Source organism: Cololabis saira, chromosome 7 (assembly GCF_033807715.1).
Source record: "Cololabis saira isolate AMF1-May2022 chromosome 7, fColSai1.1, whole genome shotgun sequence".
In the NCBI taxonomy this organism is placed as follows: domain Eukaryota; kingdom Metazoa; phylum Chordata; class Actinopteri; order Beloniformes; family Belonidae; genus Cololabis; species Cololabis saira.
This window is the reverse complement of record NC_084593.1, coordinates 26168601-26196456: the sequence shown is the minus strand read 5'-3', so window position 1 is coordinate 26196456 and position 27856 is coordinate 26168601. Positions and strand designations below refer to the sequence as shown.

Genomic DNA, 27856 nt, shown 5'->3' with positions numbered 1-27856 from the left:
ATTGTTACAGTTAGTGTTGGGGCTACACATCAAGCACAATGATTTTAGAAAACCAACACATCTATATTCGGAACTCGCCATTATAAACGTGGATATAACTTATTTCATGACACAGAAGACTGAATGAAACAAACATTACAAGTCATGAGTATGTGGTTCCACTAAAATGGGAATATTAAAGATAATGTGACAGTGTGCTATTCAGCTGAGAATTGTTAAATGGTTACAAGTTAACCTTACCTCTTCTAGAGTATGCCTCCTGTCAGGTAGCACAAGTGTGTTTCCATGGCTGCCAGGAACTATAGTAGATCCAATACTCATTCTGGGTCCAACTAACATGTATCGTTTATCTCCAGATCTGTACTGGATGCTGTGACACAATGTTCCATCATAGTTAGCCTCTTGTAGATATTTAGAAGTATATTCTGGAGATTTTGAACACTGCATTGCAATCAGCACGATGATACTGATGAGAAAAAGAACTGAAACTGATCCCAAAGTGATCATCAGGTAGAAGGTCACATTATTATCTTCATCATCTTTTGCTGGACTTTTAACATCAGAAGCTGCAAAAGCTTCTTTGGGCTCCACAAGTTTGACAATCACAGTAGCTGTTGCTGAGAGAGAAACGTTCCCATTGTCTTTGACCAGTATGACTAGTTTATGTTCAGCCTCGTCTGTCTCGGTGAATGAGCGGAGTGTTCTGATCTGTCCTGTGTAGCGGTCCAAACCAAACAGACTGTGGTCCTTAACTTCCTGCAGTGAAAACAGCAACCAGCCGTTATATCCTATATCAGCGTCATAGGCTCTGACTTTAGTCACCAAGTGTCCTGCGTTCACGTTGCGGGGAATCTCCTCCACACCTTCAGCAGAACCGTTGGAGCTGACTGGATACAGGATGACTGGAGCGTTATCGTTCTGGTCCAGAATGAACACGTTCACTGTGACGTTGCTGCTGAGTGACGGAGATCCAGAATCTGTGGCAACAACTTGGAACTGGAAAGTTTTCAGAGTTTCAAAGTCGAAACTTTTCAGTGCCACAATGTCTCCTCTTTCCGTATTTATGTTAAGAAATGATGACAACTTATTATCTCTATTTGCATTTCTCAAAATATTGTATGAAATGAGAGCGTTATCACTATCGTCACGATCATAAGCTTTTACTGAAAATATAAATTCTCCAGGGCTGTTATTTTCAGTGACATAGAAAGTGTAGGGGCTGGATGAAAACTCCGGCAAGTTGTCATTTACATCTGACACGACAACACTTATGGTCTTTTCAGTTGAAAACGAGGGATCGCCTGTGTCTTTTGCGATAATAGTGACGTCATATTGAGGAATTGTTTCCCTGTCCAGCTGCGACTTGCTTACAACAGCGTACATGTTTTCTTGTAATGACGGAGATAAAGTAAAAGGAACCTCTTGTTTGATTGAGCAAATGACTTTGCCGTTCATTCCAGAGTCTAAATCTCTAACACTAATAAGGGCAACCGTAGTTCCAATCTTTGAGTCCTCCTTTATAGAGGTAGAAAATGACGTCACTTCTATCTCAGGTGAATTGTCATTAACATCAAGAATATTTATAATTACACTTTTGTCACTAGTTAGTGGAACATGACCTTTATCAGATGCCTGTATGTCAATTTCATAACTTTTACTTTTCTCGAAATCTATCGGACCTCTTATTGTAACTTCACCAGTGTTTTCATCTATAGTGAAAAGCTCTTTTATTCTTAAATTGACTTCGTTTCCAAATGAATATACAATTTCACCATTTAGTCCGACGTCCAAATCTGTTGCATTTACCTGGATTACTACTGTACCAACTGGAACGTTTTCTTTTACTGTGGTAGAATATAATTCGTTGGTGAAAAGTGGGGAATTATCATTAATATCAAGCACATCTACAATTATTTGTATGTCCCCTGATTTCGCCGGTTTCCCCCCATCTACAGCTGTAAGACGCAGTCTGTGCTTCGCAGCGGTTTCTCTATCTAACTGTTTTAGCAGAACTAAAAATGGAACCTTACCGTCTTTGCCTCTATCTTTGACTTCTACCCTGAAATATTCGTTATGGCTGAGTCTATATTGCTGAATGGAGAACTGGCCGACATCAGGGTCTCGCGCAGCCTGTAACTGAAACCTTGCTCCTGGTAGAGCCGACTCGAAAATTTCAAGCCGTTTCTCTTTCTCTGGAAATACGGGCGAATGATCATTTATGTCTACTATTTCTACAGACACATAATGTATTTCTAGTGGGTTTTCTAGCACGGTTTTCAGGTTGATCAAACACGGATTTATCTGTTCGCACACTTCCTCTCTGTCTATATTCCTCTTCAAATACAGGATACCATCGTTTTGATTCACCTCAAACAGGGGATCGCCGGAACCTGCTACGACGCGATATCCTCTCTCTTTCAGAGCACTCTTATCCAGTCCCAAATCCTTTGCTATATTCCCAACGACAGTTCCATCTCCAAGCTCTTCAGATATTGAATATCTGATCTGTGCAAAAACTCGACTGCATAAAACGTTCAAAACAGCAACCACAGAAAGCCAAAACCGCGGTCCCATCCATGCTTTGCGTCTTCTTTGTTCCATGACAAAAGAGTGAAGATAGTCCATCAATCTGCCCTCATTTGAAATCCAGTCAGTGAGGTATGGTGTGAAACATTAGAAGATCAGATTTTTGTAGAAGCTATCACTTGCTATCAGCTGCCTTAAACACGCATTTATCGTTCAAGAAAAATGCAAGTGCTTTAACAGCTTCACTATTGCTCATCACGTGACATCCTCCCTGGTGCAAGGAATCCCTGGATTTCACTGACACCAAGCGCTGAAATCGTGATTTGCACAAGTTGCAGTTTTCCATTACCTATTGAACTACAGTTTACCTAAATTACAAAATTTGCAGAATTGATTAATTCCTACACTGATGATGATAGATCACATAATTTATGCATCTACAAAATTGACTGTGTATATTTGTATTGTAGGATTTTCTTTTTTGTACAATGTTTAAAAAGAAATCAATTGTATAAGTTAAAGTTCAACATGAAAGGTCCGACAATGTCCTACACACTCGTAAAATGTGATGAAAAGTTTAGCAGCGTAAAGACCACACCTTTCAAAATCATTACCCTACAACTATTGTAAAACTGGGATGTGTCTTTCCTGTAAGTCCATTAGAAGTGACGACAAAAATATCAGAATAAAGCACTGAATATGAATAATACTACATATATACATTTATATATATAAATATACAATTATATATTATAATTGTATATACATATACAATTATATATATATATATATATATATATATATATATATATATATATATATATATATATATATATATATATATATATATATATATATATATATATATATATATATATATATATAATTTTTTTAAGTTACTGCAAGACTATCCTTACCTCTCCAGACGCATGTCTCCTGTCAGGTAGCACTAGCGTGTTTGCGTGGCTGCCAGGAACTATAGTAGATCCAATGCTCATTCTGGGTCCAACTAACATGTATCGTTTGTCTCCAGATCTGTACTGGATGCTGTGACACAGTGTTCCATCATAGTTAGTCTCTTGTAAATATTTAGACGTGTAGTCTGTAGATTTCGAGCATTGCATTGCAATCAGCACGATGATACTGATGAGAAAAAGAACTGAAACTGATCCCAAAGTGATCATCAGGTAAAAAGTCACGTTATTATCTTCATCATCTTTCGCTGGACTTTTAACATCAGAAGCTGCAAAAGCTTCTTTTGGCTCCACAAGTTTGACAATCACAGTAACTGTTGCTGAGAGAGAAACGTTCCCATTGTCTTTGACCAGTATGACCAGTTTATGTTCAGCCTCGTCTGTCTCTGTGAATGAGCGGAGTGTTCTGATCTGTCCTGTGTAGCGGTCCAAACCAAACAGACTGTGGTCCTTAACTTTCTGCAGTGAAAACAGCAACCAGCCGTTATATCCTATATCAGCGTCATAGGCTCTGACTTTAGTCACCAAGTGTCCTGCGTTCACGTTGCGGGGAATCTCCTCCACACCTTCAGCAGAACCGTTGGAGCTGACTGGATACAGGATGACTGGAGCGTTATCGTTCTGGTCCAGAATGAACACGTTCACTGTGACGTTGCTGCTGAGTGACGGAGATCCAGAATCTGTGGCAACAACTTGGAACTGGAAAGTTTTCAGAGTTTCAAAGTCGAAACTTTTCAGCGCCACGATGTCTCCTGTTTCCGTATTTATGTTAAGAAATGAGGACAACTTATTATCTCCATTTGCATTTCTCAAAATATGGTATGAAATGAGAGCATTATCACTATCGTCACGATCATAAGCTTTTACTGAAAATATAAATTCTCCAGGGCTGTTATTTTCAGTGACATAGAAAGTGTAGGGGCTTGATGAAAACTCCGGCAAGTTGTCATTTACATCTGATACGACAACACTTATGGTCTTTTCAGTTGAAAACGAGGGATCGCCTGTGTCTTTTGCGATAATAGTGACGTCATATTGAGGAATTGTTTCCCTGTCCAGCTGCGACTTGCTTACAACAGCGTACATGTTTTCTTGTAATGACGGAGATAAAGTAAAAGGAACATCTTGTTTGATTGAGCAAATGACTTTGCCGTTCATTCCAGAGTCTAAATCTCTAACACTAATAAGGGCAACCGTAGTTCCAATCTTTGAGTCCTCCTTTATAGAGGTAGAAAATGACGTCACTTCTATCTCAGGTGAATTGTCATTAACATCAAGAATATTTATAATTACACTTCTGTCACTGGTTAGAGGAGCTGGTCCTTTATCAGATGCCTGTATGTCAATTTCAAAACTTTTACTTTTCTCGAAATCTATCGGACCTCTTATTGTAACTTCACCAGTGTTTTCATCTATACTGAAAAGCTCCTTTATTCTTAAATCGACTTCGTTTCCAAATGCATATACAATTTCACCATTTTGGCCGGCGTCCAAATCTGTTGCATTTACCTGGATTACTACTGTACCAACTGGAACGTTTTCTTTGACTGTGGTGGAATATAATTCGTTGGTGAAAAGTGGGGAATTATCATTAATATCAAGCACATCTACAATTATTTCTATGTCCCCTGATTTCGCAGGTTTCCCCCCATCTACAGCTGTAAGACGCAGTCTGTGCTTCGCAGCTGTTTCTCTATCTAACTGTTTTAGCAGAACTAAAAATGGAACCTTACGGTCTTCGCCTCTATCTTTGACTTCTACCCTGAAATATTGGTTATGGCTGAGTCTATATTGCTGAATGGAGAACTGGCCGACATCAGGGTCTCGCGCAGCCTGTAACTGAAACCTTGCTCCTGGTAGAGCCGACTCGGAAATTTCAAGCCTTTTCTCTTTCTCTGGAAATACGGGCGAATGATCATTTATGTCTACTATTTCTACAGACACATAATGTATTTCTAGTGGGTTTTCTAGAACGGTTTTCAAGTTGATCAAACACGGATTTATCTGTTCGCACACTTCCTCTCTGTCTATATTCCTCTTCAAATACAGGATACCATCGTTTTGATTCACCTCAAACAGGGGATCGCCGGAACCTGCTACGACGCGATATCCTCTCTCTTTCAGAGCACTCTTATCCAGTCCCAAATCCTTTGCTATATTCCCAACGACAGTTCCATCTCCAAGCTCTTCAGATATTGAATATCTGATCTGTGCAAAAACTCGACTGCATAAAACGTTCAAAACAGCAACCACAAAAAGCCAAAACCGCGGTCCCATCCCTGCGTTGCGTCTTCTTTGTTCCATGACAAAAGAGTGAAGATAGTCCATCAATCTGCCCTCATTTGAAATCCAGTCAGTGGCGTATGGTGTGAAACATTAGAAGATCAGATTTTTGTAGAAGCTATCACTTGCTTTCAGCTGCCTTAAACACGCCTTTATCGTTCAAGAAAAATGCAAGTGCTTTACCAGCTTCACTATTGCTCATCACGTGACATCCTCCCTGATGCAAGGAATCCCTGGATTTCACTGACACCAAGCGCTGAAATCGTGATTTGCAGAAGTTGCAGTTTTCCATTACATATTGAACTACAGTTTAACTAAATTACAAAATTTGCAGAATTGATTAATTCCTACACTGATGATGATAGATCACATAATTTATGCATCTACAAAATTGACTGTGTATATTTGTATTGTAGGATTTTCTTTTTTGTATAATGTTTAAATAGAAATCAATTGTATAAGTTAAAGTTCAACATGAAATGTAAAACAATGTCCTACACACTCATAAAATGTGAGGAAAAGTATAACAGCGTCAAGACCACACCTTTCAAAATCATTATCCCACGTCGACTATAGCTATTGTAAAACTGGGATGTGTCTTTCCTGTGTAAGTCCATTAGAAGTGACGACAAAAATATCAGAATAAAACACTGAATATGAATAAACCTGCATACATACACACATTATATATATATATATATATATATATATATATATATATATATATATATATATATATATATATATATATATATATAGTTTTTTAAATTACTGCAAGACTATCCTTACCTCTCCAGACGTATGTCTCCTGTCAGGTAGCACTAGCGTGTTTGCGTGGCTGCCAGGAACTATAGTAGATCCAATACTCATTCTGGGTCCAACTAACATGTATCGTTTGTCTCCAGATCTGTACTGGATGCTGTGACACAGTGTTCCATCATAGTTAGTCTCTTGTAAATATTTAGACGTGTAGTCTGTAGATTTCGAGCACTGCATTGCAATCAGCACGATGATACTGATGAGAAAAAGAACTGAAACTGATCCCAAAGTGATCATCAGGTAAAAAGTCACATTGTTATCGTCATCATCTTTCGCTGGACTTTTAACGTCAGAAGCTGCAAAAGCTTCTTTGGGCTCCACAAGTTTGACAATCACAGTAGCTGTTGCTGAGAGAGAAACGTTCCCATTGTCTTTGACCAGTATGACCAGTTTCTGTTCAGCCTCGTCTGTCTCTGTGAATGAGCGGAGTGTTCTGATCTGTCCTGTGTAGCGGTCCAAACCAAACAGACTGTGGTCCTTAACTTCCTGCAGTGAAAACAGCAACCAGCCGTTATATCCTATATCAGCGTCATAGGCTCTGACTTTAGTCACCAAGTGTCCTGCGTTCACGTTGCGGGGAATCTCCTCCACACCTTCAGCAGAACCGTTGGAGCTGACTGGATACAGGATGACTGGAGCGTTATCGTTCTGGTCCAGAATGAACACATTCACTGTGACGTTGCTGCTGAGTGACGGAGATCCAGAATCTGTGGCAACAACTTGGAACTGGAAAGTTTTAAGAGTTTCAAAGTCGAAACTTTTCAGCGCCACGATTTCTCCATTTTCCGAATTTATGTTTAGAAATGAGGACAACGTATTGTCTCTATTTGCATTTCTCAAAATATGGTAAGAAATGAGAGCATTATCACTATCGTCACGATCATAAGCTTTTACGGAAAATATAAATTCTCCAGGGCTGTTATTTTCAGTGACATAGAAAGTGTAGGGGCTTGATGAAAACTCCGGCAAGTTGTCATTTACATCTGACACGACAACACTTATGGTCTTTTCAGTTGAAAACGAGGGATCGCCTGTGTCTTTTGCAATAATAGTGACGTCATATTGAGGAATTGTTTCCCTGTCCAGCTGCGACTTGCTTACAACAGCGTACATGTTTTCTTGTAATGACGGAGTTAAAGTAAAAGGAACCTCTTGTTTGATTGAGCAAATTACTTTGCCGTTCATTCCAGAGTCTAAATCTCTAACACTAATAAGGGCAACCGTAGTTCCAATCTTTGAGTCCTCTTTTACAAAGGTAGAAAATGACGTCACTTCTATCTCAGGTGAATTATCATTTACATCAAGAATATTTATAATTACACTTTTGTCACTAGTTAGAGGAACTGGTCCTTTATCAGATGCCTGTATGTCAATTTCATAACTTGTACTTTTCTCGAAATCTATTGGACCTCTTATTGTAACTTCACCAGTGTTTTCATCTATACTGAAAAGCTCTTTTATTCTTAAATTGACTTCGTTTCCAAATGAATATACAATTTCACCATTTAGTCCAATGTCCAAATCTGTTGCATTTACCTGGATTACTACTGTACCAACTGGAACGTTTTCTTTGACTGTGGTAGAATATATTTCGTTGGTGAAAAGTGGAGAATTATCATTAACATCAAGCACATCTACAATTATTTCTATGTCCCCTGATTTCGCCGGTTTCCCCCCATCTACAGCTGTAAGACGCAATCTGTGCTTCGCAGCTGTTTCTCTATCTAACTGTTTTAGCAGAACTAAAAATGGAACCTTACCGTCTTTGCCTCTATCTTTGACTTCTACCCTGAAATATTCGTTATGGCTGAGTCTATATTGCTGAATGGAGAACTGGCCGACATCAGGGTCTCGCGCAGCCTGTAACTGAAACCTTGCTCCTGGTAGAGCCGACTCGGAAATTTCAAGCCTTTTCTCTTTCTCTGGAAATACGGGCGAATGATCATTTATGTCTACTATTTCTACAGACACATAATGTATTTCTAGTGGGTTTTCTAGCACGGTTTTCAGGTTGATCAAACACGGATTTATCCGTTCGCACACTTCCTCTCTGTCTATATTCCTCTTCAAATACAGGATACCATCGTTTTGATTCACCTCAAACAGGGGATCGCCGGAACCTGCTACGACGCGATATCCCCTCTCTTTCAGAGCACTCTTATCCAGTCCCAAATCCTTTGCTATATTTCCAACGACAGTTCCATCTCCAACCTCTTCAGATATTGAATATCTGATCTGTGCATAAACTCGACTGCATAAAACGTTCAAAACAGTGACGACAGAAAGCCAAAACCGCGGTCCCATCCATGCTTTGCGTCTTCTTTGTTCCATGACAAAAGATTGAAGATAGTCCATCAATCTGCCCTCATTTGAAATCCAGTCAGTGGCGTATGGTGTGAAACATTAGAAGACCAGCTTTTTGTAGAAGCTATCACTTGCTATCAGCTGCCTTAAACACGCCTTTATCGTTCAAGAAAAATGCAAGTGCTTTACCAGCTTCACTATTGTTCATCACGTGACATCCTCCCTGATGCAAGGAATTCCTGGATTTCACTGACACCAAGTGCTGAAATCGTGATTTGCACAAGTTGCAGTTTTCTATTATTGAGCTACAGTTTAACTAAATTACAAAATTTGCAGAATGTATTAATTTCCACACTGATGATGATAGATCACATAATTTATGCATCTACAAAAATGACTGTGTATATTTGTATTGTAGGATTTTCTTTTTTTAATACTGTTTAAAAATAAATCAATTATATAAGTTAAAGTTCAACATGAAAGGTCCGACAATGTCCTACACACTCATAAAATGTGATGAAAAGGTTAACAGCGTCAAGACCACACCTTTCAAAAGCATTATCCTATGTAGACTATAGCAATTCTAAAACTGGGATGTGTCTTTCCTGTAAGTCCATTAGAAGTAACGACAAAAATATCAGAATCAAACACTAAACCTACATACCTAAAACTCACTTTAAAATTCTGTGAACATATATTCTACCAACAATATATTATTATTATTTTTTTTTTATTTATTTAAGTTAGTGCAAGACCTTACCTCTCCAGACGTATGTCTTCTGTCAGGTAGCACTAGAGTATTTGCGTGGCTGCCGGGAACTATAGTAGATCCAATACTCATTCTGGGTCCAACTAACATGTACCGTTTGTCTCCAGATCTGTACTGGATGCTGTGACACAGTGTTCCATCATAGTCAGTCTCTTGTAGATATTTAGAAGTATAGTCTGTGGATTTTGAGCACTGCATTGCAATCAGCACGATGATACTGATAAGAAAAAGAACTGAAACTGATCCCAAAGTGATCATCAGGTAAAAAGTCACGTTGTTATCGTCATCATCTTTTGATGCACTTTTAACATCAGAAGCTGCAAAAGCTTCTTTGGGCTCCACAAGTTTGACAATCACAGTAGCTGTTGCTGAGAGAGAAACGTTCCCATTGTCTTTGACCAGTATGACCAGTTTCTGTTCAGCCTCGTCTGTCTCTGTGAATGAGCGGAGTGTTCTGATCTGTCCTGTGTAGCGGTCCAAACCAAACAGACTGTGGTCCTTAACTTCCTGCAGTGAAAACAGCAACCAGCCGTTATATCCTATATCAGCGTCATAGGCTCTGACTTTAGTCACCAAGTGTCCTGCGTTCACGTTGCGGGGAATCTCCTCCACACCTTCAGCAGAACCGTTGGAGCTGACTGGATACAGGATGACTGGAGCGTTATCGTTCTGGTCCAGAATGAACACGTTCACTGTGACGTTGCTGCTGAGTGACGGAGATCCAGAATCTGTGGCAACAACTCGGAACTGGAAAGTTTTCAGAGTTTCAAAGTCGAAACTTTTCAGCGCCACAATATCTCCATTTTCTGAATTAATATTAAGAAATGATGCCATTTTATCTTTGTGACCTACATTCCTGACAATATGGTAGGAAATTACCGCATTATCGCCTTCATCACGATCCGACGCTCGTACAGAAAACACAGACGCTCCTGGGGGATTATTTTCAGTGATGTAGAACGTGTAGGGTCTCACTAAAAATACGGGGCTATTATCATTTGTATCCGAAACTTCGACGCTTATCGTCTTTTCAGATGATAATGATGGCTCACCTGCATCCTTAGCTATTATTTTAACATCATATCGTGACTGTTCCTCTCTGTCCAAAAGTGACTTAGTTACTACAGCAAACATGTTATCTTGAATTGATGGAGTTAGTGTAAAAGGGCTGTTTTCAGCTACATGGCTGATTATTTTGCCATTCATGCCAGAATCTAAATCTGTAATGCTGAGAAGCGCTACAGTTGTTCCTGGCCTGGAATCCTCAGAAATGTAACTTGACAGAGATGTCACTTCTATGTCAGGAGGATTGTCGTTTATATCTCCAATTTGGACTATTACACTTTTATAAGTTCTAAATGGAATGATTCCCTTATCAGAGGCCTGTATATCAATGTCATAGCTGTCTTGTTCCTCAAAGTCTATATGGCCTTTCACGATTATCTCCCCAGTATCAGCTTTGATATCAAAACGCTCTCGAATTGTGTCCTTTACATCACTGCCAAAGAAATACTCCACTTCTCCGTTAGGGCCGTCATCCATATCTGTTGCATTAACTTGGATGACTGTTGTGCCAATCGGAGAATTTTCTTGTAGTATAGCTGAATATGTGTCCTTAGTGAACACTGGCATATTGTCATTAACATCAAGAACATCAACGTATATCTCAAGTGTACCTGTCTTTGGGGGAGTGCCGCCATCAATAGCAGTCAACACTAAATTATGTCGACTTTTGGTTTCTCTGTCTAGCTGTCTCTGTAACTGTAAAATTGGAGTTTTACGATCTCTTCCGCGATCTTTAATCTCTAAACGAAAGTGATCATTTTGATTGATTTTGTACTGTTGGACTGAGTTAATACCACCATCGGGGTCGAAGGCATTTTGTAACTGATATTGCGTCCCCGGCAATGCAGACTCTGAGATCTCGAGTATCTTAGTTTTTTCTGGAAATTTAGGAGAGTGGTCGTTTAAATCCGTTATCTCTACCGTGACATAATGTATTTCTAGCGGGTTTTCAAGAACGGCCTTGAGCCTAATCAAACAAACACTGCTATCTTTACATACTTGCTCTCGGTCTATTTGATGGGTAGAATAAAGGGCTCCGTCATTCTCATTTACCTTAAAGAGAGGTTCAGCAGAGGTAGGCATAATACGAAACCCTCTCTGCCTCATTATGGTCAAGTCTATTCCCAAATCCTTTGCTATATTCCCAACAAAAGTCTCTTCTCTGAGTTCTTCTGATATGGTATATTTCAGTTGCGCCGATGCTGCTTCGACAAATAAGAACAAAAGCAAAACACCGGGCACCGCTGGTCGCTGTCGCCACGAATCCCGTCTCCTTTGTTTCATTTTGTGAGGTGTAAGTATGGGTCCAAACTCTTCCATTACTTTTCAATCCCTTAAGATTGTATTTCCATCACCAGAAGAAATGTTGAAAATCTCCCAGGAATGTAATTAAAAAATACAAAACAGTCCCAATTCGCTTAGTCCAAGATTGCCAGCTAAATGCTGTGTACTCATACTGAACAGAGTAGGTGTGGACTTGTGCTGGAAACCAGCTGAGATGCTTCCAGGCGTTATACTAACAGGGTACTGCCACCTTGTGAAATAATTTGATGGTGCATCCCATCATTTTAAACCACGTGTGATTATTAATGTCGATTGAAGAGTTAACTCGGATTCAGTTCAAATTCAACTACTGCACAATTGTGTCAAAAATGATGATCTATATATATTAAGTCACAGTTGCACCCAAACTAAGTCGAGGCATGTGTTGGTGCCATATCTGCTTTTGGAACTATTGCCTTTGTTAGTATACATTATTACGGTAACTGGCAAAGGGAGTTTCTCATGATACTCCATAAATCCAAAATTCATGGAATTTATTCGGAGAGCTTTGTGAATGATTGTATATTTCAGAGAGAGAGGACTGGGTTGTGGATCTAAGTATGTTATTGACAGTCGGCTGTTTCATCAGGAAGCATTTTTTTAGTCCGAATTAGTATATATATATATATATATATATATATATATATATATATATATATATATATATATATATATATATATATATATATATATATATATGTCACTTTATAAAAACTTTATAAAAACAACAATCAGACTTAAGTACAATGGAAAGGGACTTCAGTCAGGTTACTCCATAAAACTCACTCCACAAAGTGTGTGTGCACGTGCGTGTGTGTTTCTGTGTCCCAGTACAATTTATATTGCAACCGTAATATCTTTCTGAATGAAGCTTAAATAAAAATAGGCTTACCTCCTCAGATGCTAGTCTCCTGTCAGGTAATACCAGGGTGTTGGCATTGCTTCCCGGGACTATAGTAGATCCAATACTCATTCTAGGTCCCACTAACATGTATCGTTTGTCTCCAGATCTGTACTGGATGCTGTGACACAGTGTCCCGTCATAATTAATCTCTGGTTGATATTTAGAAGCATAGTTCGTGGATTTTGAGCACTGCATTGCAATCAGCACGATGATACTGATGAGAAACAGAACTGATACTGATCCCAACGTGATCATCAGGTAAAAAGTCACGTTATTATCTTCTTCATCTTTTGTTGCACTTTTAACATCAGAAGCTGCAAAAGCTTCTTTGGGCTCCACAAGTTTGACAATCACAGTAGCTGTTGCTGAGAGAGAAACGTTCCCGTTGTCTTTGACCAATATGACCAGTTTATGTTCAGCCTCGTCTGTCTCTGTGAATGAGCGGAGTGTTCTGATCTGTCCTGTGTAGCGGTCCAAACCAAACAGACTGTGGTCCTTAACTTCCTGCAGTGAAAACAGCAACCAGCCGTTATATCCTATATCAGCGTCATAGGCTCTGACTTTAGTCACCAAGTGTCCTGCGTTCACGTTGCGGGGAATCTCCTCCACACCTTCAGCAGAACCGTTGGAGCTGACTGGATACAGGATGACTGGAGCGTTATCGTTCTGGTCCAGAATGAACACGTTCACTGTGACGTTGCTGCTGAGTGACGGAGATCCAGAATCTGTGGCAACAACTTGGAACTGGAAAGTTTTCAGAGTTTCAAAGTCGAAACTTTTCAGCGCTGATATTTGTCCATTTTCCGAGTTCACATTTAGAAAAGCTGTTAAGTCATTATCTCTGATAAGTTGATACGTAATCGCTGCGTTTTCATTCATGTCATTGTCTTTTGCGCTTACTGAGAATATAGACGCTCCAGCGATGTTGTTTTCTACCAGATAAAAGTATAATGGGTTTTGTGAAAACTGTGGACTGTTGTCATTTACATCTGTGAGCCGAATGTTAAGAGTTTTAAATCTAAACAAGGGAGGTTCACCACCATCTGACGCTTTTATTGTTATTTCATAATCTGCGATATTCTCTCTATCCAAAAAGTCTTTGGTAACAATTGAATAAATATTCTCTTTATAAGAGGGCTTCAGATCAAAAGGCACATCATCAGTTATGTGTAAAATTATTTTTCCATTGACACCTGAGTCTTTATCCGTTACGCTGATGAGTGAAACAACTGTGCCAGGCTTTGAATCTTCTGACACAGTGTTTGACAAAGACGTGACTTCTATTTCCGGTGCGTTGTCATTGACGTCTTTTATCTTTATGATTAATCTACACCTGCCTGTCAGTGGTGGCTGCCCCTTGTCAGATGCTTGGACGTCTATTTTATAATTATCAGAATTTTCGAAATCCAGCGCTTTTTTCAATGTAATTTGTCCACTTACACTATTTAAATGAAATGTGTCGTAAACTTGACGTGCTAATGTTTTGCTAAAATTGTATTCTATCTCCCCATTAGTCCCTTCATCTGGATCCACCGCAGTCAATTTGGTAACAGTTGTGCCAATGGAGGCGTTTTCTTGTATTTCAACTGTGTATATTTCTTCACTAAATATTGGCCGGTTGTCATTAATATCAAGGACAATAATAGAAACATTGAGTGTCCCTGATTTTGGAGGTTTACCTCCATCAACTGCTGTTACATGTAGTCGATGTTTGCTATTTTTTTCTCTGTCTAAGGATTTCTTTAACACTAAAAAAGGTACCTTTTCCTCGTAGCTTTGGCTTACATCTATGTCAAAATGGTCATTTGCCGCTAACGTGTACGTGCGGATAGTGTTTATTCCAGCATCAGGATCACTGGCAGCATGTAACTGAAATCGTGTTCCTGGAGTTGAATGTTCTGCTATTTCAAACGTTTGTTCATTTTCCGAAAAATCGGGGGCGTGATCATTAACATCAGTTATTTCTACAGCTACATGGTGCATTTCCAATGGATTTTCAACAAGGATTTTTAGCTCCATAAGGCATGCGCCACTACCATGACATAGCTCCTCTCGGTCAATCTTTTTACTAACCTTCAAGACGCCACTATCTGAATTTACCTCGAAAAAGGGGTCATTAGATCCAGACACAACACGGAATCGTCGATCAGTCAAAGAGGTCTTATCCAGACCAAGATCCTTGGCAACATTTCCCACAACAGTTCCTTGTTTCACCTCCTCCGGAACTGAGTACCTCAATTCAGCCACAGTCTGCCTCCCGAAAATCAGCACCAGAGTCAAACAATAAGAGAACCAGCAGTGATCCTTGGATCGCAATCGTGCTTCCCTCTCCATTCTTTTCCATTCACACACAAAACGCCTCTCTTTTTGTGAAAGATGTAATTTCTAGATCTGTTCAAAATACGGTCCCATTCTGCTCCTGATAATATGGTTTCCTCTGCTCTGAAGTGTCAAACAATAGCTTAGTCAAGGGAGGGACCACGTCTACTGTATTTCCGCTCTTTATGTTGCAGTGACACCAAGAGGACATAGCCTACTATTTGAATTGTATTTACACATTCTATGTTTTATACATTTGCTTATGAAACATAAAATCAGGAAGATCAGTATTCCGAGAATTTGTATTTTATTTAAAAACAATTAAAGCTCCTTAGAAATGTTTAGTTAACACTTACATATTCTACAATTTAAAATTTCTTCAAGAAAATTAAAAGTTTTATTAGATTAATTTACTGCCATTTCTGTTATGGAAACAGTCAAGATGACTTACTTTAGTAACATGCAAGCAACATATTTAGTCTCTTGTCATTTTGACATAATTTTCCGAGATTGATACGTCTTTTTAAAGACACATTTTAAAATCTGATGGTTTCTTCAAAATCATAAAAATACCTAAAAGTTAGTCTCTGCATGAATGTATACAACGTTAATTTTCTTTTTAATACACAATAAGCCTGTTTTCATCTTTTTATTTTAGATTTTATATAATTTTTGAAAGGGATTTTTTTTTTATTTAAAGTTGCTCAGTTTACATCACAAATTGCATAAAGAAGTGCTCACCAACGTCTTCAAGATCTACTGTCCCGCATGTTTTGGATGTTTCCCCTCAGCACACCTGATTCTAATTAACGGTCATCATTAGCTTGTTATCAAGGTCTGGACAGTTCTGTTGTTGACACAGCTCCTTGTATCACGGTGTGCTGAAGCAGGGTAGCATCTAAAACATGCAGGACAGTAGATCTCGAGGACCAGGGTTGAACACCACTGGCATAAAGTCTACCATAAAGTAAACCAAAAAGCAAAATGTATGCAAATTCATTAAATGAAAATGTACATAGGGTTTATCAGGAGATTTAATTGTAAGAATCTTTTGGGGGAAAGAAAAGTAATTTCTCATCACACACAACTAAAAGATGTAAATCTGAAAATTATATTGTTTAATATATTTTTATTCATGTAAACCCTAAGTTCAGAAATGACTATCAGGATGAAAAACAAGATAGTCTCACATAGTTCTAAGCTAAAAGTAAAACAAGGGGCATCCATTTCTTTGTAGGTATGTGTTATAGAAATGGTATTTAGAGAATGCAGCATAATCTGCTAATTCAACATGAATTGAACATGTTGATGTGGACATTTTTTAGTCTTATCCCAAGCAAACTCCTTCTCTCCCCCCTTCTCTGACACAGCAAGAGTGGAGAGGTAATTCATTTAATTAATTAATCAATCAGTGTTGGGTACAAAAAAACCAAGATAAAATGTTCATTAAAGAAGCCTTACCTCTTCAAATGCTCCCCTCCTGTCAGGTAACACAAGAGTATTTGCGTGACTGCCAGGAACTATAGTAGATCCAATACTCATCCTGGGTCCAACTAACATGTATCGTTTATCTCCAGATCTGTACTGGATGCTGTGACACAGTGTCCCATCATAGTTAGTCTCTTGTAAATATTTAGATGTATATTCTGGGGATTTTGAGCACTGCATTGCAATCAGCACGATGATACTGATGAGAAAAAGAACAGAAACTGATCCCAAAGTGATCATCAGGTAAAAAGTCACGTTATTATCCTCAACGTCTTTTGCTGGACTTTTAACGTCAGAAGCTGCAAAAGCTTCTTTGGGCTCCACAAGTTTGACAATCACAGTAGCTGTTGCTGAGAGAGAAACGTTCCCATTGTCTTTGACCAGTATGACCAGTTTCTGTTCAGCCTCGTCTGTCTCTGTGAATGAGCGGAGTGTTCTGATCTGTCCTGTGTAGCGGTCCAAACCAAACAGACTGTGGTCCTTAACTTCCTGCAGTGAAAAAAGCAACCAGCCGTTATATCCTATATCAGCGTCATAGGCTCTGACTTTAGTCACCAAGTGTCCTGCGTTCACGTTGCGGGGAATCTCCTCCACACCTTCAGCAGAACCGTTGGAGCTGACTGGATACAGGATGACTGGAGCGTTATCGTTCTGGTCCAGAATGAACACGTTCACTGTGACGTTGCTGCTGAGTGACGGAGATCCAGAATCTGTGGCAACAACTTGGAACCTGAAAGTTTTCAGAGTTTCAAAGTCGAAACTTTTCAACGCGGATATTTGTCCATTATCTGAATTAATGTTTAGGAAAGACAGTATATCCGTCCTACTTCCTTCTCTCACAATATGATATGAAATAGCTGCATTTTCATTCAAATCTCTGTCCGTTGCGCTTACAGAGAAAACTGGCAGTCCAGCGACATTATTCTCAGACAGATACAATTGTAATGGACTTTGGGAGAAATGTGGACTGTTGTCATTTACATCTGATACGAAAATCGTAAAAGTTTTGAAACTGGATAAGGAAGGCTCACCACAGTCGGAGGCTTTTACTGTTATTTCATAATGAGATACTTCCTCTCGATCCAGTAACTGTTTGGTTACAACTGAATATATGTTTTCCTTATAAGACGGTTTTAATTCAAAAGGTCCTTCTGACATTATTGTTGTTATTATTTTGCCATTAACCCCCGAATCTTTGTCCGTCACACTAAGCAGTGAAACAACAGTGCCAACTTTTGAGTCTTCAGACACGGTATCTGACAATGATGTGATTTCTATTTCAGGGGGATTGTCGTTTACATCTTTTATATTTATAACGACTCTGCACTCACCAGTGAGTGGAGGGCTCCCTTTATCGGTCGCTTCCACATCGAGTTTATAAACGTCAGTGTCCTCGTAGTCCACTGCTCCTTTTACTTTGATTTCACCTGTTAATTTGTCCAAATCGAAAATATCATAAACTTTACGCTTTACGGTTTTTCCAAGGCTGTATTCAATTTCTCCGTTTGAGTCTTCATCTGGATCAGTCGCATTCATTTTAAATATTTTAGTGCCAAGAGGGACGTTTTCTAATATTGTAACTTCGTACATCTCCTGGGAAAATATTGGACGGTTATCGTTCGTGTCAAGAACAGTTATTGAAACATTTAGAGTGCCTGATCGTGGTGGTTTACCTCCATCTACTGCTGTTACCAGTAGTGAGTGTTTCTGTTTTTGCTCTCTGTCTAGTGACTTCTTCAACACTAAAAATGGTATTTTTTCGTCATCGCTCGAACGGATATCTATTTCGAAGTGATCATTTGATGTTAGCATGTAGGTACGAATTGAATATATTCCAGCGTCAGGATCTCGAGCAGCATGTAACTGGAATCGCTTTCCTGGCAGCGTATTCTCACCTATATCAAATGTCTGTTCTTTTTCTGGAAAGCTAGGCGAGTGATCATTCACATCAGTAATTTCCACGGTCACATAGTGCATTTCCAACGGATTTTCAACTAGAACTTTCAATTCCATCACACACTGCCCACTTCCTTGACATAGCTCCTCTCTGTCGATTTTTTTGCGCACATACAGAGCTCCATTGTCTTGGTTTACATCAAAGAAAGCTTCCTTAGTTCCAGAAACAACTCGAAATCGACGATCAGTCAAAGAGCCGATGTCTAGCCCCAAATCCTTTGCAACATTGCCGACAACAGTTCCTTCTTTAACCTCCTCAGGAACCGAGTACCGTATCTGAGCGAGGGCCTGTTTCCCTAAAAGCAGATGCAAGACCACATGAATAGCGCACCAGAAGCAGCTCATCCTTCCAGTCTTTGTAGTAGTCTCCATTTCCATCCACCAAAACAAACGGGATCCCCGTAATTCCACAATTATGTTTTATGAGAAGCCTCCTGAATACGGCATACTGACGAAACGTCCAACCATAGTGTCGTTTTCTGGTTTCTATAACACCGTTCCCCCAGTTCAGACGGAAACAAAAGCCTTGAAAGAGGAGGGTCGGTGCTGCTGAAGGTTTTCCAACGTTGTAGTACTGACACCCAGAGGAAATTATTGACGTTGAATATCTTCAACCATTCAACCAAACATAATTGGATTTCGAACATGAACAGATTTTATAGATATTCTATATTCTATATGATTAATTCACTTACTTACTTTCCTTTTCAAATGAAATATACAGTGTATAGCCTATATATATATATATATATATATATATATATATATATATATATATATATATATATATTGCAATTTTATAGATGAATCTTATTATAAGCTGTTCAAATCAGCTCTAATTATTACAAAGTCCTGAGCATGTTTTGACCAGAGGAGATCTGTTTAGCCATTAGGGAGATTTGTTTGTCCCTTCAATTATCACTTGTCATAATTTATCCACAACATGTCCTCTCGTCATAATTAAATGCTTCAAATTTAATTCCATACTGTCCAGTTCAACATACATGTTGTCCAATTGTTGTTTACATGAAATTATAATTACAGAATTACATTAAAAGCAGTGTATACATGTATGTACAGTATACGCTTTCTATTTTTATATTGAAACATGCAGGCAATACTGTTAATCCACGCGCTGTTTTATGTATTAGAAAGTATAAAGGCTATAAAAATGTGAAACATAGTGTCTCGTGACCTTTTTTCAGTATGAAGTAGGCAATTTGATTAAAATTTTTGTTTTTATCTTCCTCATTCTACCATCTATGTATACACACCTGAGCAAAAAGTACTCAGGACTTTGGAAATTGGAATGATTTTTAAAAATCATTATTTAACTTACTTACTATTGTTGGCAGGCTGAAAAACACAGAACTTTGAAGTTCACATGGCTTTTTGTTCTGATCAAAAATGACAGAAAAACTGTGTATTTTGTAAATTGTGTGCAATTATTGCTACTTTCAGTGTAAATAAAGCCATAAAAAAAATTATCAAAACTTGGACCACAGAATTCACAAAGAGAGGGAAAAAAAGGTATTTTTTAAAGCTATTTTGTAAAGCCGAGTAAAGCCTAAAAAATTTAAATATAAAGAGTTACCTTTAACTTTATCTATGCTACTAAGGGAAGGCCTCTACCACTAAACTGTGTCGCTTGAAGGGTTAATATAATGTATACATCGGTTTTCGTTATAATCGTTGACTGAGATTTTGAGAAAAATAATGTTCACGAAACCTTTCAACTCTCAGGTTCAAGGCCAGTAAGTAAAAAGGAATGTGGTGTCTTGGCATTAGTCAATCACAAGACTGGATGAGCACTTGCAACTGGACCACTAGTCTTGGTTTAGTATTAAGAAGATCCCAGAAATATTGTGAGGATGTCTATCTATCAAATACATTTCTTCTTTCTTCATTTCGAACATTTTGAACAAACTAAAAAAAAAGAAAAGAAATGTGAATGGAGTCAATCTCATGTTCATTCCACTTATATGACCCAAGGAGCTAATTTTTAAGTTATGCATTTTGTATCAGCAACACACTGCTCTGCATCCAAAACCATTTAAACTCAAGAAACAATAACATATTTAAATGAAAGCATTGTAAAGTCTTACCTCCACAGCTTGACTTCTCCTGTCAGGTAGCACTAGCGTGTTCGCATTGCTGCCAGAAACTATAGTAGATCCAATACTCATTCTGGGTCCAACTAACATGTACCGTTTGTCTCCAGATCTGTACTGGATGCTGTGACACAGTGTTCCATCATAGTTAGCCTCTTGTAGATATTTAGAAGTATACTCTGTGGATTTTGAGCACTGCATTGCAATCAGCACGATGATACTGATGAGAAAAAGAACTGAAACTGATCCCAAAGTGATCATCAGATAAAAAGTCACATTATCGTCCTCGACATCTTTAGTTGCGCTTTTAACATCAGAAGCTGCAAAAGCCTCTTTGGGCTCCACAGGTTTGACAATCACAGTAGCTGTTGCTGAGAGAGAAACGTTCCCATTGTCTTTGACCAATATGATTAGTTTCTGTTCAGCCTCGTCTGTCTCTGTGAATGAGCGGAGTGTTCTGATCTGTCCTGTGTAGCGGTCCAAACCAAACAGACTGTGGTCCTTAACTTCCTGCAGTGAAAACAGCAACCAGCCGTTATATCCTATATCAGCGTCATAGGCTCTGACTTTAGTCACCAAGTGTCCTGCGTTCACGTTGCGGGGAATCTCCTCCACACCTTCAGCAGAACCGTTGGAGCTGACTGGATACAGGATGACTGGAGCGTTATCGTTCTGGTCCAGAATGAACACGTTCACTGTGACGTTGCTGCTGAGTGACGGAGATCCAGAATCTGTGGCAACAACTTGGAACTGGAAAGTTTTCAGAGTTTCAAAGTCGAAACTTTTCAACGCGGATATTTGTCCATTATCTGAATTAATATTTAGGAAAGACAGTATATCCGTCCTACTTCCTTCTCTCACAATATGATATGAAATAGCCGCATTTTCATTCAAATCTCTGTCCGTTGCCCTTACAGAGAAAACTGGCAGTCCAGCGACATTATTCTCAGACAGATAAAATTGTATTGGACTTTGGGAGAAATGTGGACTGTTGTCATTTACATCTGATACAAAAATTGTGAATGTTTTGAAACTTGATAAGGAAGGCTCACCAGAGTCGGAGGCTTTTACTGTTATTTCATAATGAGATACTTCCTCTCGATCCAGTAACTGTTTGGTTACAACTGAATATATGTTTTCCTTATAAGACGGTTTTAATTCAAAAGGTCCTTCTGACATTATTGTTGTTATTATTTTGCCATTAACCCCAGAATCTTTGTCCGTCACACTAAGTAGTGAAACAACAGTGCCAACTTTTGAGTCTTCAGACACTGTATCTGACAGTGATGTGATTTCTATTTCAGGGGGATTGTCGTTTACATCTTTTATATTTATAACGACTCTGCACTCACCAGTGAGCGGAGGGCTCCCTTTATCGGATGCTTCCACATCTAGTTTATAAATGTTAGTGTCCTCGTAGTCCACTGCTCCTTTTACTTTGATTTCACCTGTTAATTTGTCCAAATCGAAAATATCATAGACTTCACGCTTTAGAGTTTTTCCAAGGCTGTATTCAATTTCTCCGCTTGAGTCTTCATCTGGATCAGTCGCATTCATTTTAAATATTGTAGTACCAAGAGGGACGTTTTCTAATATTGTAACTTCGTACATCTCCTGGGAAAATATTGGACGGTTATCGTTCGTGTCTAGAACAGTTATTGAAACATTTAGAGTGCCTGATCTCGGTGGTTTACCTCCATCTACTGCTGTTACCAGTAGCGAGTGTTTGTGTTTTTGCTCTCTGTCTAGTGATTTCTTCAACACTAAAAATGGTATTTTATCGTCATCGTTCGGCCGAATATCTATTTCGAAGTGATCATTTGATGTTAACATGTAGGTACGAATTGAATTTTTTCCAGCGTCAGGATCTCGAGCAGCATGCAGCTGGAATCGCTTTCCTGGCAGCAAATGCTCACCTATATCAAATGTCTGTTCTTTTTCTGGAAAGCTAGGCGAGTGATCATTCACATCAGTTATTTCCACGGTAACATAGTGCATTTCCAACGGATTTTCAACTAGAACTTTCAGCTCCATCACACACTGCCCACTCCCTTTGCATAGCTCCTCTCTGTCGATTTTCTTGCGCACATACAGAGCTCCATTGTCTTGGTTTACATCAAAGAAAGCTTCCTTAGTTCCAGAAACAACTCGAAATCGACGACCAGTCAAAGAGCCGATGTCTAGCCCCAAATCCTTCGCAACATTGCCGACAACAGTTCCTTCTTTAACCTCCTCAGGAACCGAGAAACGTATCTGAGCAAGGGCCTGTTTCCCTAAAAGCAGATGCAAGACCACATGAATAGCGCACCAGAAGCAGCTCATCCTTCCAGTCTTTGTAGTAGTCTCCATTTCCATCCACCAAAACAAAGAGGATCTCCGTAATTCCACAATTATGTTTTATGAGAAACCTCCTGAATACGGCATACTGACGAAACGTCCAACCATAGTGTAGCTTTCTGGTTTCTATAACACCGTTACCCCAGGTTCAGACGGAAACAAAAGCCTTGAAAGAGGAGGGTCGGTGCTGCTGAAGGTTTTCCAACGTTGTAGTACTGACACCCAGAGGCAATTATTGAAGTTGAACTGCACCACATGAATATCTTCAACAATGCAACCAAACATAATTGGATTTCGAACATGAACATATTTTACACATATTCTATATTTTATATAATTTAGTCACTTGCTTACTTCTCTTTTCAAATGAAATACACACACACACACACACACACACATATATATATATATATATATATATATATATATATATATATATATATATATATATATATATATATATATATATATATATATATATATATATATATATATATATATATATATATATATATATATATATTGCACTTGTACAGATTCATCTTATTATATGCTGTTCACATCAGCTCTAATTATTACAAAGTCCTGAGCTTGTTTTGACCAGTGGAGATCTGTTTAGCCATTAGGGAGATCTGTTAGTCCCTTTAATTATCACTTGTCATAATTTATCCAAAGCATGTCTTCTGAAATTCAATAATAATTAAATGCTTAAAAATGAATTTCATATGCCCAGTACAACATGCATGTAGTACAATGGTTGTTTACATCAAATTATAGTTATAGCATTATATGAAAAGCAGTGCATACATGTACAGTATAAGCTTTCTATTTTTATATCACAACATGCAGACAATACTATAAACCCATAGGCTGTTTTTTCAGTTAAGTATTTTAAAGTATAAAGGCTATAAAAATGGGTAATATAGTGTCTCATGTCTTTTTTTCAGTACGAATTAGGCAATTTGATGAAAATGTTGTTTTTTTCTAACCTGTTCTACGACCTATATAAACACACCCGAGTAAAAAGTACTTAGGACTTTTGGAATAGGAATGATTTTTTATAATTATTATTTTACTTCCTAACTACAGTCGGCAGGCTAAAAAAACGCAGAAGGTTGAAATCCACTTGGCTTGTTTTTCTGATCAGAAATGACAGAAAAACTGTATATTTTGTAAATTGTGTGAAATTATTGCTACTTTCAGTGTAAATAAAACAATACAAAGTGTATCAAAACTTGGACCACACAGTTCACAAAAAGAGAGAAACAAAGCTATTTTGTAAAGCTATTTTGTAAAGCCGAGTTAAGCCTATTGATGTCAATATAAAGAGTTACTTTTTACTTTATCTAGGCTACTAAGGGAACGCTTCCACCACTAAACTGTGTCGCTTGAAGGGTTAATATAATGTATACATCTGTTTTCGTTATAATACTAGGCTGATATTTTGAGAAGAATAATGTTCACAAAACCTTTCACCTCTCAGTTTCAGGGCCAGGGAGTAAAAAGTAATGTGGTATCTTGGCAGTAGTCCATCACAAGACTGGATGAGCACTTGCAACTGGACCACTAGTCTTGATGAAGTATTAAGAAGATCCCCAAATAATTGTGGGGATGTCTATCTATCAAATACATTCCTTCTTTCTTCATTTCAAACTTTTTAAACAAACTAAAAAAAAAGAAAAGAAATGTGAATGGAGTCAATCTCATGTTCATTCCAGTTATATGACCCAAGGAGACAATTTTTAAGTTATGCATTTTGTATCAGCAACACACTGCTCTGTATCCAAAACCATTTTCACTCAAGAAACCATAAACTATTTAAATGAAAGCATTGCAAAGTCTTACCTCCACAGCTTGACTTCTCCTGTCAGGTAGCACTAGCGTGTTCGCATTGCTGCCAGAAATTATAGTAGATCCAATACTCATTCTGGGTCCAACTAACATGTACCGTTTATCTCCAGATCTGTACTGGATGCTGTGACACAGTGTTCCATCATAATTAGTCTCCTGTAAGTATTTAGATGTATACTCTGTGGATTTTGAGCACTGCATTGCAATCAGCACGATGATGCTGATGAGAAAAAGAACTGAAACTGATCCCAAAGTGATCATCAGGTAAAAGGTCACATTATTATCTCCATCATCTTTTGCTGGACTTTTAACATCAGAAGCTGCAAAAGCTTCTTTGGGCTCCACAAGTTTGACAATCACAGTAGCTGTTGCTGAGAGAGAAACGTTCCCATTGTCTTTGACCAGTATGACCAGTTTCTGTTCAGCCTCATCTGTCTCTGTGAATGAGCGGAGTGTTCTGATCTGTCCTGTGTAGCGGTCCAAACCAAACAGACTGTGGTCCTTAACTTCCTGCAGTGAAAACAGCAACCAGCCGTTATATCCTATATCAGCGTCATAGGCTCTGACTTTAGTCACCAAGTGTCCTGCGTTCACGTTGCGGGGAATCTCCTCCACACCTTCAGCAGAACCGTTGGAGCTGACTGGATACAGGATGACTGGAGCGTTATCGTTCTGGTCCAGAATGAACACGTTCACTGTGACGTTGCTGCTGAGTGACGGAGATCCAGAATCTGTGGCAACAACTTGGAACTGGAAAGTTTTCAGAGTTTCAAAGTCGAAACTTTTCAGCGCTGATATTTCTCCATTTTCTGAATTAATGTTTAGGAAAGATAGTATATCCGTCCTACGTCCTTCTCTCACAATATGATATGAAATCGCTGCATTTTCATTCAAATCTCTGTCCGTTGCGCTTACAGAGAAAACTGGCAGTCCAGCGACATTATTTTCAGACAGATACAATTGCAATGGACTTTGGGAGAAATGTGGACTGTTGTCATTTACATCTGATACCAAAATCGTGAAAGTTTTGAAACTTGATAAGGAAGGCTCACCACAGTCGGAGGCTTTTACTGTTATTTCATAATGAGATACTTCCTCTCGATCCAGTAACTGTTTGGTTACAACTGAATATATGTTTTCCTTATATGACGGTTTTAATTCAAAAGGTCCTTCTGACATTATTGTTGTTATTATTTTGCCATTAACCCCCGAATCTTTGTCCGTCACACTAAGTAGTGAAACAACAGTGCCAACTTTTGAGTCTTCAGACACCGTATCTGAGAGTGATGTGATTTCTATTTCAGGGGGATTGTCGTTTACATCTTTTATATTTATAACGACTCTGCACTCACCAGTGAGTGGAGGGCTCCCTTTATCGGACGCTTCCACTTGGAGTTTATACACGTCATTTTCTTCGTAGTCCACTGCTCCTTTTACTTTGATTTCACCTGTTAATTTGTCCAGTACAAATGTATTATAGACTTTACGCTTGAGTGTTTTTCCAAGGCTGTATTCGATTTCTCCGTACGAGTCTTCATCGGGATCAGTCGCATTCATTTTAAATATAGTAGTGCCAAGAGGGACGTTTTCTAATATTGTAACTTCGTACATCTCCTGGGAAAATATTGGACGGTTATCGTTCGTGTCAAGAACAGTTATTGAAACATTTAGAGTGCCTGATCTCGGTGGTTTACCTCCATCTACTGCTGTTACCAGTAGTGAGTGTTTGTGTTTGTGCTCTCTGTCCAATGATTTCTTCAACACTAAAAATGGAATTTTATCGTCATCGTTCTGCCGAATATCTATTTCGAAATGATCATTTGATGTTAACATGTAGGTTCGAATCGAGTTTATTCCAGCATCGGGATCATGAGCAGCGTGTAGTTCAAACCGGCGCCCTGGCAGCGTTTGCTCACCTATATCAAATGTCTGTTCTTTTTCTGGAAAACTAGGCGAGTGATCATTCACATCAGTAATTTCCACGGTCACATAGTGCATTTCCAACGGATTTTCAACTAGAACTTTCAGTTCCATCACACACTGCCCACTTCCTTGACATAGCTCCTCTCTGTCGATTTTCTTGCGCACATACAGAGCTCCATTGTCTTGGTTTACATCAAAGAAAGCTTCCTTAGTTCCATAAACAACTCGAAATCGACGACCAGTCAAAGAGCCGATGTCTAGCCCCAAATCCTTCGCAACATTGCCGACAACAGTTCCTTCTTTAACCTCCTCAGGAACCGAGTACCGTATCTGAGCAAGGGCCTGTTTCCCTAAAAGCAGATGCAAGACCACATGAATAACGCACCAGAAGCAGCTCATCCTTCCAGTCTTTGTAGTAGTCTCCATTTCCATCCACCAAAACAAACGGGATCCCCGTAATTCCCCAATTGTTTTATGAGAAGCCTCCTGAATACGGCATACTAACGAAACGTCCAACCATAGTGTCGTTTTCTGGTTTCTATAACACCGTTCCCCCAGTTCAGACGGAAACAAAAGCCTTGAAAGAGGAGGGTCGGTGCTGCTGAAGGTTTTCCAACGTGGTAGTACTGACACCCAGAGGCAATTATTGAAGTTCAGCTGCAATACTTTAATTTGTCCAAAATGTGCTCAAATATGATTTGTCTTTAAACAGTAATAGATAATATAAATGTTGCCACATTTTAAATGTTTTAATACGTTTTTCCCTCCTTTTCAAATTCAAGAAGATAGTATTTTGCACTTTGAATGATTATTAGTCGTATTATAAGCGCTTCACTTACGCTGTCATAAGATACCATGAAGGTTTTTTGAACTGTCGAGACCTGTTTGTCCATTCCTTCATGAA

The 27856-nt window shown here is 38.7% G+C and overlaps 2 protein-coding genes across 12 annotated transcripts in view; both read right to left on the bottom strand.

Annotated features, from left to right (window-relative positions):
* Positions 1 to 27856, bottom strand: part of LOC133446991 (protocadherin alpha-C2-like) — a 204805-nt gene that overhangs the window by 152547 nt on the left and 24402 nt on the right. For 2 of the 11 annotated variants that reach the window (XM_061725273.1, XM_061725293.1), the window contains exon 1: positions 20836 to 23189. The exons of 5 other annotated variants lie outside the window; for them this stretch is intronic. In XM_061725273.1, coding sequence (XP_061581257.1) covers positions 20836 to 23163 — 2328 coding nt within the window. In that variant the 5' untranslated portion in view covers positions 23164 to 23189. Of the gene's footprint in view, positions 1 to 240; positions 2715 to 6572; positions 9019 to 9666; positions 12178 to 20835; positions 23190 to 27856 lie in introns of those variants that run through there. 4 more of the 11 variants (XM_061725265.1, XM_061725275.1, XM_061725274.1 and 1 more) reach the window with 3 other exon arrangements.
* LOC133447721 (protocadherin alpha-8-like) lies at positions 3423 to 5777 on the bottom strand. The gene has a single exon (XM_061726450.1). The coding sequence runs from the start codon at positions 5775 to 5777 to the stop codon at positions 3423 to 3425; it is 2355 nt and encodes a 784-aa protein (XP_061582434.1).

What these genes read in the sequence shown, in the direction of transcription:
- LOC133447721 (XM_061726450.1), bottom strand. Translation starts at nt 5,777, where the DNA reads ATGGGACCGCGGTTTTGGCTTTTTGTGGTTGCTGTTTTGAACGTTTTA.